Source organism: Egretta garzetta, unplaced genomic scaffold (assembly GCF_000687185.1).
Source record: "Egretta garzetta isolate BGI_Z169 unplaced genomic scaffold, ASM68718v1 scaffold3, whole genome shotgun sequence".
NCBI classification, from domain to species: Eukaryota; Metazoa; Chordata; class Aves; order Pelecaniformes; family Ardeidae; genus Egretta; species Egretta garzetta.
Window position 1 is genome coordinate 201,019 of NW_009259099.1, and position 13,395 is coordinate 214,413.

General features: G+C 43.3%; 1 protein-coding gene across 4 annotated transcripts in view; it reads right to left on the reverse strand.

Moving 5' to 3' along the window:
- Positions 1-13,395, reverse strand: part of KTN1 (kinectin 1) — a 55,934-nt gene that overhangs the window by 8,546 nt on the left and 33,993 nt on the right. For 3 of the 4 annotated variants that reach the window (XM_035890742.1, XM_035890743.1, XM_009635174.2), the window contains 13 exons: positions 13,201-13,238; positions 12,070-12,160; positions 11,898-11,966; positions 11,434-11,471; positions 10,397-10,487; positions 8,203-8,289; positions 6,263-6,352; positions 4,585-4,665; positions 4,028-4,117; positions 3,846-3,938; positions 2,371-2,442; positions 1,829-1,912; positions 1,552-1,635 (listed from right to left, as the gene is read on the reverse strand). In XM_035890742.1, coding sequence (XP_035746635.1) covers positions 1,552-1,635; positions 1,829-1,912; positions 2,371-2,442; positions 3,846-3,938; positions 4,028-4,117; positions 4,585-4,665; positions 6,263-6,352; positions 8,203-8,289; positions 10,397-10,487; positions 11,434-11,471; positions 11,898-11,966; positions 12,070-12,160; positions 13,201-13,238 — 1,008 coding nt within the window. The remainder of the gene's footprint in view (positions 1-1,551; positions 1,636-1,828; positions 1,913-2,370; positions 2,443-3,845; positions 3,939-4,027; positions 4,118-4,584; positions 4,666-6,262; positions 6,353-8,202; positions 8,290-10,396; positions 10,488-11,433; positions 11,472-11,897; positions 11,967-12,069; positions 12,161-13,200; positions 13,239-13,395) is intronic. The other variant, XM_035890744.1, reaches the window with a different exon arrangement.

Consider the following 13,395-nt stretch of genomic DNA (forward strand, 5'->3'; position numbering starts at 1 on the left):
TTCCTGCTGTCAATCTTCTTGGGAGCCAGCAGGGGATTAAAGAAGTGAACAATAGGCTACTCAGAGCCCTGGATTCTCACCAATTCCAAACCTATGCATTGCGTTTGTCTCACCCTTGGAAGGTTTCCCCCTTTGGAGCACCTGGACTGGTGGATGCTGTTCTGCATTTTGGAGAAGCACTGTTGAGCTCCTCTGCAGTTTCAGCTTCTCTCCTTGTAAATTAATGGGAAATGCATTTTGAAATCCCATCATTTCTATTCCTCAGCCTCCTGCCTAGTTCAAAAAAAAAAAAAAAAAAAGCCTGATATACACTGGACAGCATTCCTAAGCCATTTGCATTAAGGTAGTTGTTTACCACCTCCTCACGCTCCTACCAGCATCAGATTGCAGAGTCAAGCTGCCCTAGCAGAGAGCTCAGCTTTTTAAGCTTTTGTTGTTACAGACATAATAGATTGTTGCCTCTTATATTCAAGAGGTTGGCGTTTACTGACTAACTGCAAGATATGCATTCAATTCCCATTTCCCTTGCTTTCAAAACGAGAGGCTTTGGTTGCTGAAGCAGGATGCTAATCAACGCTGTACTAGACTTGCCAAGTACACTGCTAAACTTAAGCAGATTGTTATTGTGGGCTTAGTTTTTTGGGTTTTTTTTAATCAACTATTTTAACCCAGTTACATTAGTGGCAGTACCCTGGTGAGATCAGCAGCTCAGCCTGTCACTACAGGTTGTCCCATCAACTAAAACCCACCAGAGACATGGTGACAGAGACAACCTTCCCCAGTTCTGGCTCATGAGCAAGAAAGCACTGTCCAAAGGAAGCAGAAGAAGGATTTGACTGCTCCTGCAGCCTTAAAAACCACATCACTAAAATAAATGAGAAGTGAAAGGACGCAAACCAGAAACCCATGCATCTTTGGGTCTATAGGTCTGGTCTCAGTTAATCCGACTCCTCGAGAAAATCTGGTATAGGAGCGTTATTGGCTGGAGAGCATTGCTAGCCAAACATGCTGTTACACAATGCACGCACCGAGCCAGAACAGCTATCCAGCCCCATCAGGATGCCAGCTGCTCAATAGCTGGATACTCTGAATTCATCTAACACTGGTTTGGGCCAATTTCTGTACGTATAGAGGAGGACGGAAAAGACTCCGCTCAGTCAGGGCACGGATACCACCACTGCATCCTCAAAAGCTTTGGGGAAAAAACCACCAGAGAATAATCCTCATATTAAACCAATGAAAGCACAACTTTTGTTGCTCCAAGGACATTATATTTGCTGTTGTGTATATCTATACCGCAAACCATTGATTCTCAAGAAGTTTCAGGAATGAAAGACTTACAGACTTTGGAAAAAGTCTTAAGAACCAGACATGCTATTGTTAGGAGCAGAGAAAGAGACAAATTGTAAAAGTCAGACTACATAAGTGATTGCAATGGACAAAAATATCAAGCTGAAGAGGTTAGCAGAACAGACAGGATTTGAAATAAGTCTCCACTTGATAAGTATGCTGGGAGCCTAGTTTGTGCCCAGCGGAGAACAAGCTTCTTACCAAATTTAACTCTTCATTCTGTCTTACTGCTTCAGAATATGAATCATCAAGTTTTTTCTGCAATTCAGTCAAGAGATCTTTAAGCTGAAATGAAGTTTAGAGTTTTAGGATTTGTCTCCTTAGGATGCCCACTTTTCTTCTGCTCAGTTATTAGTGTGTTGCTCTACCTTAAGGTCACAAGCATATAAACTCCTCAGCCACATGGGCTAAGCATTAGATTAGTTTGCCAGCCAACTGGTAACCAAAGAAAAAGAACAGTTTGGTCAATTATGTTTACCTCTCTGACTTCTGAAACATAAGTAGATCGTTCTATTTCTGCCTTTTCTAGTTCACTTTCCAAATGTTCTCTCTCTTTTTTAAGCTAGAAACAGAAAAACAAAGTTAAAACCAGATGTTTTCAGTGTTACCTTGCAGTACCATATTCTTGATTTATTATTAGCTATAAATTTCTATCAAGTATGCCACGACATTTAGAGAGCATTTCAAATCCAGTGATTGCACAGCACAGATTTGAACTGTTACATTTCAACAAGATCACAAGAAAAAGAATCAAGCCCAAGACCATCAACAACTGTTGAGGTAAACTGCTTGCTCTCACAAGGAAAGAGCCCCAGTGGGTAAGTACAGAAGTAAAAACCAGGACAACTTCCAGTACCCAGCTTCTCTCCCTCTTAGAAACACCGGCCAAAAGATTAATTTTGAACTGCAGCACAGGCTGCACTACTTGCAGGAGAGAAGTCCTAGGAAGTTCAGGCTTACAGCATAAACCACAATTTAAGTAACAGAAAGCTTTAGAGAAAAAAAAACACCTGCACGTACAGTTTCAACTTCTTTGATTTCTTCCTTTAACCTCTCTACCTCGTGCTCCAAAGAAACGACTGAAGAACGCATCTGCAGTTTCAAGAAAGATAAATCTATCATTTAGTTGGGTTGGCCTAAGACAAACTCTCCATATACACACAAGCTTGCTTCTACGATTTAAAAATATTAAGAATGAAATCACAGTGACTGAATAGAATAAGATTCTCACTCAAATAATTTCATTTACTGAGTCTTCATTATAACAACTTTACTACCCTCTCCCAACACAAGAAGTTCTCTGATGGAGCCTACATGCCCAAAAGATTTAGAATATATGGACTAAGCCAGCCGTCCATCAGCCATGGTAAGGAAAATATCTTTCCTAGACAGGGAAGACTGTCTCCAACCACATATTATACGTAGCCAAACCCAGCATTTTTCGCCTTATTAGAAGCTGCGTAAGTGCAGCAGATGGTAGCACATCTATAGTTCATCCTTTTATAAGCCCCTCAAACAAGATGTTTATAAATCATCTGTTTGCTCCAGGCTCATTCTCTAGCACTCAAATTTACTAAGCAGAAGTACTTTAGAATAATTTCTTTCAAAAAAGCCTACTTGACCTACTTTAACTCTAGATTAGGAAAAAAAAACGCAAAAGGCTTTTTTCTTACCACTTTTGCTAGCAACAGAGCCTTCCTAAAAAGGAAAGCTTTGCAGGCAATTTCAAGTGTAATTAGCTGACCATAGTGGATTAAGCACTACTTTAACAGCTTCCCAAAAAATTGTTATGATTATATGATACAGACTTTTTTGTGCTGAAATTGAAGTATCTATTCACAAATAGACTTTGAAAAAAACAGGTGCTTAAGAGAAATACAGTCTGAGTCGCCATGATCAGAAAAATATTTATTCCTGGGCACATTAATGGGAGTCATACATTCCTGAATCATTGGCTTCCTATCCCATCAGCATTACTATTATTATGTGCTGTTTGGCTGCCTCCTGCATCACCTGCAAAGGACTGTGACACAGACTTGCAATAATGGTCAAAGACTTTATACCTGCGCTCTTCATTTGTTCTTGCTACTCTAAAGATGGCAACAGGAATAGCCACACAAATCTAAAGACACCAACAATTCCTCCACTTTTTAGGGTTGTTTTTTCTTTTTTTTCTTTTTTGTGGGTTTTTTTGTTTGGCTTTTTTTGTTGTTTTTTTTTTAATGGAAAGATGTTCCTCAAAAAAAAAGAAAAGTCACTCTTCACATGAAAGTATCAGAGCACCAAAAATCCTATTGTTATGAGGAATCCTATTGTTATAAGGAGGGATCATTCCTATTATACTGGTTGCAGACTTCACCTTTTTCACCCGCTGGTCACGCACACATCAAACCAGGCAGCCAGGGCTGTTCTACACCTGCCTTCACAGCACTCAAACACCCTCTGCGACTTCAAGCAGAAGCTGGCTGCCGCAAAAAGCCGATCTTCAGAAATACCTGTTTAAGTTCCTTCTGTGATTCTTCAACTTTTATCTTCCATTTGCTTTCTTCCTCTTCCACACTCCTCTGTAGCCTTTGTAAAATCCCCTCCTAAGAAGAGAGCGGGGTTTGAAAGCTTACAGCAGAAGAAAGGCAGCTTGCAACATCATACGGCACAGGCAAGCGGGCGTCCTGCTTACCGTCTCCGCCAGAACCGATTTGTATTTCTCGCACTCCAGCTGCAGCAGTATGTGCATTTCCTCAGCCTCCTTCAACTTCTGCTCCATAGCCTGGCAATGGAGAAAAGGGACCAGAAGAGTCACATCTCAGCTGATGGATTTGAGTTCTATTATTCACCTTATTTCAACAAGCAAGCTAATATCATTCACATCGGCAGGTCTTTCTTTCCAACCCATGCGAAGACAACAGCAAGTGCCATGTCCACCTCCAACTCTCAATACTCAATCACAAGCTTTATTTGAGTTACCGCAGTAATTCTGAGTCACCTGAAAAAAACAATTACTTGAAAAAGGGAGCAGGGATTTTGAATTTCCATGAACATTTTCACAATTCCACAAGGTGCTTTTCGAAGATGCAAATACATTTCTGATTTAAAAGATGCAAATACCTATAAAACAGGTTTTTTGTCACCCGTTTGCCAATTTGAACTTCACAATCCAGAGCACCATTTGCAAGATTTATACTGGAAAAATACGTTATGCCCCACACAACCAAGTTTTCCACCATTTGTGCCTACCTTGACATCTTCAGATCCTGAAGCCTCTCTCAAGTATTCCTTAGCCATCTTTTCAAACCCACATATCCATTCACTATGACTCTGTTGGGAAATACATTCAGTTGAGAACAAGCCCAATAAATCTATCTTCAGGACATTTGTCTCCCAACTGCAGGCTTAGGGAGCAGTGTCTCAGTCCCCTAATTCCCCAGAGCTAACACACAGCCTGACAGCAGTCGGTCAGCTAGCACCACGCAAAGCCCAGCAGAGCTGACAGTGGGCAGCAATCCAAGGAGCACGAGGTTACGAGACAAACACAGAGTTCACGAGGGCTTGGAAGTGCTGAAATACAGCAGGGTGACAGACAGGTCTCCCTGCAAGCATCAGGGCTATGCAAGAAGTTAGACATTGCATTGCTGGAGCATGTCCAGAGGAGAGCAATGAAGCTGGTGAGGGGTCTGGAGCACAAGGCTCATGGGGAGCAGCTGGGGGAGCTGGGGGGGTTCAGCCTGGAGCAGAGGAGGCTGAGGGGAGCCCTCATCGCTCCCTACAACTGCCTGAGAGGAGGGGGGAGCCAGAGGGGGTTGGGCTCTGCTCCCAGGGAACGGGCGATGGGACGAGGGGAAATGGCCTCAAATTGCACCAGGGCAGGGGTAGGTTGGACATCAGGAAAAATTTCTTCCCCCAAAGGGCTGTCAAGCACTGGAAGGGGCTGGCCAGGGAGGTGGTCGAGTTCCCATCCCTGCGGGGATTTAAAAGCTGGGCAGACGAGGTGCTTAGGGACAGGGTTTAGTGGTGGGATGGCAGGGTTAGGGGAACAGTTGGGCTTGATGACCTTCAAGGGCGTTTCCAACCTAAACAATTCTATGATTCTGGGTATTTGAAGACTTAAGGGAATCTTTTCCAAAATCCCTGAGCAGTTAAAGCAGATGCTTGCTATGTAACGCTAAGGACCTCACTAGGAAGACTGGTTTATAATCTTGCAGAAAGAGTCTTTTTAAAAACTACTTCTAGCTCATCAGGAGACTAACTTTAGCACATTTGAGAATCATTTTAAGTATGAATATTCAAAACCTCTAGACGTTACGAGTGAAACGCAGAGCTCCTTTTTCCAGCCGCACTTCACATCATTCACACAATCTAAACCATATGAACCCAGTGCACTTCCCTCGCAAACAACTGAAAGCCACCAAGAATATAAAATTGGAAATCAGTGGTTTTCAAATGAGCTTTGGGAACAAAACAAACCCTCCTGCACTGTAATAACTGGCACTGAGGCAGCACAGCCCCTCTGGAAAGGGGAGCCAGACATTATCTGCACAGCTGGCAGGGAAGATACAGATCCCCATCGTGCCAGACAGTGAGCAAACACGCAGCAGACCTTATCCATCCCTGAAAATTTACTATCTCTGTTAGACACAAGATAACACAGGCAGATGAATCAGATGCTGGGGCAGTAAAAAAAAAACCACACCCAACTTTTTTTTTTTTGTTTTAACACTTTTCTTGAAGTAACCATCTGCAGCTTTGCCTCTTTGCTGCTGGCAAGTGCAAGTATTGCCAGTGGAAGACACTCACACCCCACTACAGAAACCTTGGGGCAGAGGGGACTGCAGGGAAGCCCTCCAGACTGCCCAGCACAGCAGGGCCAGAGCTCCCTGGCCCCCAGCAGGAGGGTAGGAACAGTCCCTTCTCTTACCACGTTAGAAGGAAGAGAGACTTTAGGGAACAGCTTCTGGAGTAGTTCGCGCGTCTCCACCTCGGCAGCTTCCAAATGCTGCTGCTTCTCCTAAACCAAGAGAAAGGCTCACGTGAAATTGGGCAACACGCTCCACAGCCCTGGCAATAGCCTCTTCTATGCCTAGAGTAACTTAATTAACCCAGAAAGTCATTTTTTTAAGTGAGAAGGGCTCTATAGTCTCTAAAATTGCCAGTAAATTGCTTCAAAAATTGACACTGAATTGCTTCAGAATTTGGCCTTCACATTTGTTCGTGCTTTTAAGCTTTTAAGTTCTCCTCCAATCTAGCCTGTTCGTACAGAAATTACACCATCATTGACTTGTTCACAACAAACTGCACTGTGCTCAGTAACTGCATCCACAGATCACACCAACCCTGCCACTCAAATTGAGCAATCTCAAAACCATGAAGTTTGGTCAATCAACAATTTTTTAAAAATCCATACTACTTCTAAACAATTTTAGGTGGGGGAAAAAAAATCACCATAAATTATCACCACCACATCAAAAAACCAGATAATTAAAGTCCAAAGGAAACTTTGTGTTAATGCACATTTGAACCAGGCCAAGAAAGCAAGACTGCATCTTCTAAATATTACTTTTAAGTACTCAAGAGGGAGACCCTTACATCCTCCTTCCCCAAGCTTGGATGCAATGGGAAATAATTATTAGAGCTGTGTGACAATCTCCAGGTTTTCTTTGTCATTGCTCTGCAAATACAAATACAGAGCCGAGTGCACCACAGATCCATCGTTCCATTTATTTAACATTAAAAGCAGACCAGCCACAGGACATTTGCTTGCTGTGCTTGTGGCAGATCGGTTTAATTTAGCCATACGACGCTCAGGCTCCCATACAAGTTTAAATGCAGAAAGCCTGAACTCCTGTGCAGAAGGCAGCTTTCAGCAAAAATCCTTCACTAATATTTGGGTTTGGTTTTTTCTTTGACACCAGCGTTATTGCGCCCTGCTGCTCTGAGTTCCTCTGCTGCAAGAGATCGGTGGCATTAGTAGGTTGAGATTCAGAGACAGAAACGGACAGGAGACATTAGGCTGTGAAGTTGTGCTAAGTGTGTTAGTTTTCAGCAATTTAGGAACCACCAAAAAGTGGCAAATGGCTGTTTGATGGAAGTCTTCCGACTGCAAGAGAAAGCAGGCAAGCATTAGCACACAGCAAGAGCAGGTACACGACTTCTCTCAACGCGGGGCCAAGCAAAGAGCGGAGACATCTCCAAAACACAGAAGCGCAACCCCAAACCAGAGCTCCTCTGCTTCTAGCTACCTGACTTGTGTTTTTAAAGTTATTTTGATGCTTTTTTTCTTTGAAATCTGCATGGTGACAATTAACACCAAATCAGGCTCATAGCAAATGCAATCTCCTTTCAGAGCAATTCACATCCCACATCATTTTGAACATCGGCTCCAGCAGGACCTGTGGAGCTTCATAGGCTTTCAAGGAGGAAGTTCACAGCTGTGGTGACACCATTTTCCTGAGAAGTTCCCAGGTTTTTAAATAAGAGTTTAGACCTAGCTCTTCACAGGTCCAATACATTTATTCAAGCACAGCAAAAGCCCAGTAGATGAAAGCAGGTTGCTCACCAGCACAGTTTTTATTCTAGAGCTCCCCACAAAGAAAAAGAAAAAAAAAAATTTCACGACAGCTCTAACAATTATGCAAACAGAAGTCAGAAGTCAGCATGCCCACAAATTAAGGATAAAAAAAAAAATAAAAGAAACCTAAAGACAACAAGAAGAAGCAGAGGTGAGAGTAAATGAATGATCACTCAGAACAGACTATATTTAAATTGCAGTAAAAGTTAAATGCCTCCATTTCATTTAAAAAACCAGCTGCAGATCTGCTTCTAGCTTAACGCATCAGTTCTAGCAGTTAACATTACAACCTTGGCAGTCTTGTTCACTTTGTCCTGCAGCAATTTTTCAGTTGATGCCAATGCTTCCATTGCTTTCCAGTTTTTCTCCCGAAGGTCCTAATCATTTTTAGAAAGAATGATTTCAGTTCAGCCAATATTCAAACTGTTTCCGCTTTTACTTCAGAGATATATTTTGCATTACATTCCACCATTTGCATTTAAATGCTGGTTATACTGCAAGATGATTTTGCTGGGTAGGATGACCTATACTAGCAAAAACAAGTGTGATGTTCAAAGAGTTTGAATGAAAGGGGGGGGAAAAAAAACGCCAATTTCTACCCAACCTGCCCCCATGTCCAAAACTGATCCAAGTGTTGCTGCAGAGCGTATCGCTACAGCGACCCCACACTTTGACTGCACTTGTAAGAAGAAAGAGGGAAGTTTTCAAAAGTAGTGAGGAACACAAGACACCAAACCACAGATTACACAACAGAGTGTTAGGCATGTCGCGTTGCAGAACCCAGCATGGACCCCAGTATACATGGAGGTGTAACACATTTTATGCCCCTGATCTTGCAACCAGATGTAGCTGCGCAGATCCTTATGCCGCAGCCCAAACCTACGCCAGGGCTGATCTTAGAAACACAAAGCTCAGGGCCTTGGTTCGCAGCATTTACCCACGCAGCTCTCTCCACTGTGCCCAAAGAAAACTGGTTTGCTCACCAGTGCCCTCCTGGGAGGTTTTGGGATTTCACCAGTGGCGAGCACGCCCCAGATCCGCATGGAAACACCACCGTGCCGTGCTGCGCTCCTGGGTCTTTCTTGGCGAGGTCATCAAACGTGTACTCCACAAGACGTCAACATGCAAGCTCGGTTATGAGGCTGAGGGCTCTTATAAAAAGAGCCTCGCAGCTCTTATCTAGGAAGGATGGTGGGCCTTGCGGACAGGAGATTACGGTGTTGGGGATTTAGATTTTGTTTTTTCCAACCCTCAGAGCAATCTGCTTTAGCAACAGGCTATTTTTGAAAGGTCGTATTTTTTTTTTTTTGAATTCACCACGCCAAGTGGCATCCAAATCCTAGCATTTACCTACACTAGTTTTACTTTACCATTTCCATTTGCCTGCTATCCTAAGGGTTGTTTCACAGGACATAAAACCAAGATTGGATAAAATTTCATGTAGAAAGCTGGGACCTATGGACATAGTCTGCCCTTAGCAGTAGCCAGATTTCTGCCTGTACCACAAAGGGTACTTAGACCTTGCAGTTCCCTGGGAAACAGGCACACTAATGTTCTACCTTTCCAGCTCATCTGTCTTCCAAGAACATCCAGCCACTTTCCCTCTACTTTATTTCAGCTCTTAAGCAACAAACACTACTTGCTCAAAAGCTCACGTTCTCAGTATTTTCCTTGTGCATCTTCCCTTTATTGCCCCACTTTTAAGCAATAAAGTTTATTGCACAGTATTCAGACAATATCCTTTATAGGCCATTAAGGAGAGATAGGAGAGTTAAAAACCCTGTATTTTAACAACTTTCTTCCGTATAACTTAAGACGCCATTCTCTTGCCCTGCACAGGTAATGTATTACCAGGAGGTAACTTCACAGCTCTGTGATGGAAGATACGATCTTTACTTCCACCCACAAACAACCCATACTGCACCATCAGCAGCTGCTGTAAGGGAAGGCTCACTCTCCTTCACCTCCTTCAGAAGATCAGGATTAGTCACTGTTCAGAAGGGGAAGAGCCAGATCTGAGACCCCTGAAGGTAATGTCTCCTCCCATGTCCCCACAGAAGAACCGTAACTCAGGCAGAGCACGGCCCCCTTCATCCTCCCACCTTCCCTCCCCAAACCCCCTCTTCTTCTCTTGGCAAAGGCCGTGTTTCTGAATAGGACTAACAAGGCTTGAATCCAAGCCTGAGTCAGAACTTGCTGTGGGATGTGTCCCCAGCAAGTCTCCTCCCTCTCATCAAACCAGCAACTTATTAAAGAGCTGATGAAACTTGGAGCAGTAAAGTTAAGGCATGCTTAGCCATTCCCAAGAGGAGAGGAGTGTCCAGGGGACATGATACGGCAGACAACTGTCAGAAACATTTCCTTAGCAGAATGTCTTAGGCATTGAGGAGTGCTGTGCACACAGGTTTGGTTGTTCTTTGAGGTTTGGGGGTTTTGGGTTTGTTTGGGTTTTTTTTTTGAGGGGTGGAGGAAGAATTTCCTTACGTTGTTCTTTTTCCTCTGTTGCTCAAAAGCATTTCTCTGAGAGGCGAGCTCATTTTGGAGACTGGCAATTTCCTTCTCTTTTCCTGCAACCCTAAATTAGCAAAAAGAATCATAAACAAGTCAAGAGACATTTAAGAAATTTCAAGTGAAGCACTGACACCCTTTCATATACACTAACTTTCCTTCCCTGCCAGCAACGCACTCTTTGAAAAGCCGCTCTCACTGACTTGGCAGCAGCGCTTGCTTCCTACTGCTCTGTGAACCACGGGCTGCCAGAGCAAAGCCCATTGTAAAGCTGTTGTTTGCCTACAACAGGCATCTGCACACATATATCAAGGCCATGGAAAGGCAACACATTAGACGAGGATAAGTCAGCCAGCCCACGCTCGTACAACACCACAAAACAGGCACTGCCTGCTGGATAAGAGCACTATTTTTCAAGCACCTAGTCCACAATTTATAAGTCACTTAACTTAAAAGAAAAATAATTCAGCCAGCCCAAAATGCATGACAGTGGCAATTTGTGTAGCACAGTATAAACCAGCATGGGCACTAGCTTCCACATAGTTCTTCAGTGCACTTCAGCTCTACATTATACCACACTTTTACTCCGAGACTTTCCCAAGGAAAAGATTTCTACCAGATGATTTTATAATATGAACAACCACCCACTACTAAGCTGAAGTTCCAAGAAAAAAAAAAAAAAAAAAGGCATGTCGCTTTTGTTTGAAACACCAACATTTAACTCTTCAGACCGAGCTGAGCTGGCACACATTTAAAATTAAATTGATCATGGCTTGCTTACATTGTAGGCACAACATACTGCAAGCGCTGTCTGCAGAAGATGGCAGCTGGGGATTATTAGCATGAGCAGAACCTCTATGTTCAAGTTTTATTAGACAGTAAAGTGTTTTTTTTACTGGCCACTTTCACACACTGATATTGTACACTTGGCATGTATTTCATCTTTTAAATTTCCTGAGCAATAAGTGAAATGAAGCACCTATCTATTGCACTCAACTTTTGGCAGTACTCACACTTGCAGAAGCTCCTCACTTTGGACAGCCAGAGATGCCTACAAACAGATCAGAAACCCATTAGGAGCAGATCAGCAGCAGAGTGATGCAGAGGGCGTGATCTGCCTTGTTAACCAGGCATTGCTGCAACACTAAGCAGCTGCACTCTTGGCCTTCAAGGGAGTCCTGTCCAGCCTCCTTTGGCCAGAACAACCCTGGCTGTGATACAGCATGTAAAGACAGGGGTGGAAAGCTAGACAAGAACACAGCAGGCATAAGAAAGAGCACAAGGCTGCAAACTCACACGATACAGGGAAGCAGGAACAGGTATGCCACAGCCAGAAGAGCTGGCTTAGTACAATCCAACCCCAAAGCTATCCCTAGATTTGCACAGCCAGCACAACTACTGGTTTTCCATGCCATCCATACGAGCTACCACCACCCCCTTTGAGTTCACTGAGTAACACTGCAACTGGAAGCCGTACCTGTTTGCAATTCTCCTGCTTTAATTCTTGAATTTGAACTTTAAAAGATTCGTTTTCCTTTTGCACATCCTGTTGAAAGGAAAGAGGCAATATATACATATGTATATATACAGATATACACTCACGATACATACACTCCTTACAACACAAGACACTTTTATCAAAACTTTACCTGCAACTGTTTCACTTGGCTTGCAATTTCTCTCTCTTTTTCTTCCACTACAGCTTGCAACTTCTTCATTTGTTCTTCTTCCCCTTTCAACCTGCAGAGATGGTTTAGAAAGTAAGAAAAAAGGGTTAAAGTAAGAATTCATGCTAAAAAGGGCCAGACACTCTAGCTGGGACAGTTTTCAGCAGAAGATAAATATGGTTTGTATGCTATATATAACAATTCACCAAAAGGAGAGCACACACACAAGGAGAAGAAACCATTGCACTATGGCTCCAAACCAAGAAAGCTAACCAAAATACATGCCAGCTGCAACAACATGTATTGCAAACACCTACCTGCTAAGAACTGGCCCGGAGCATGCCAGTCATTTCACATGTCAATCAGTACATGCATTTAGTCAGAGCTGATCTCAACAGCATTCAGAGCCGAAGCAGGAGAAAAGCAATTGATCACCTGAGCAAACCCTGCAAGCCAGCAGGTTCTGAAGGTGCCTGGAACAGTCTCCCAAAGGTGAGGCTGCCCTGGGTACCACATACTGGCTATACAGGAGCCCTGCTGGGAGGGCAGCACATTACAAGAGCTGCATTGAAGACAGAGCCCTTTTTGGCACAGTCTTGTACAACCTTCCTCTGACTTAGAGCAGCCAGACAAAGCAGAGTCAAAACAGAGGAAAGTCTGGCAGCCGTTCTCCATAAAACAGGAGCTGGAGAATTGGCTATTGCATCTCAGACTGCAAACAGCAAACTGTATCTGCTCGTTGCTTTTACCGACTCAGCCACAGGCACTTAAATCCACACTCTTTTAAACATGCTAAACAGAAGGAGAAATTATCACTAGGCGCAAGTAGCAGCAGCAATTTCACTAGTTAGCAGAGCCCTGGGCGATCATTCACTTTTGCAAAGTGTATGAGCAGTGCTACTTCGGCACGCCAGGCAGAGACGCCAGACACTTGCCATTATACACGGCAGCAGACACGCTGGCTGGTGTACGTCCATCGGCACTAACAGCTTATTTTAGCAAAGCCCATAAAATTCTTGAAACCAATTCATACATTCCAATTTAAGCTAAAACGCCAGCACTGAATATATATTATCAGCAGGCGCTTGAGAAACTGCTACTAAGCATACTCACAGGCTCTCCAGGTTCTGGACTTGGGATGCAGCAGGTATCTGAAAAACAAAGCAATTCCTAACCTCACTTTGATGGCACAATAAAGCTTTCAAAATTAACAGCAACTCTTTGCATGGGCAGGGGCACCACACGGCTTGCAAGATACTTGCCAAAGAAATACCAGGAATTTTGCATCAGACATTGCTCCAAAAATAT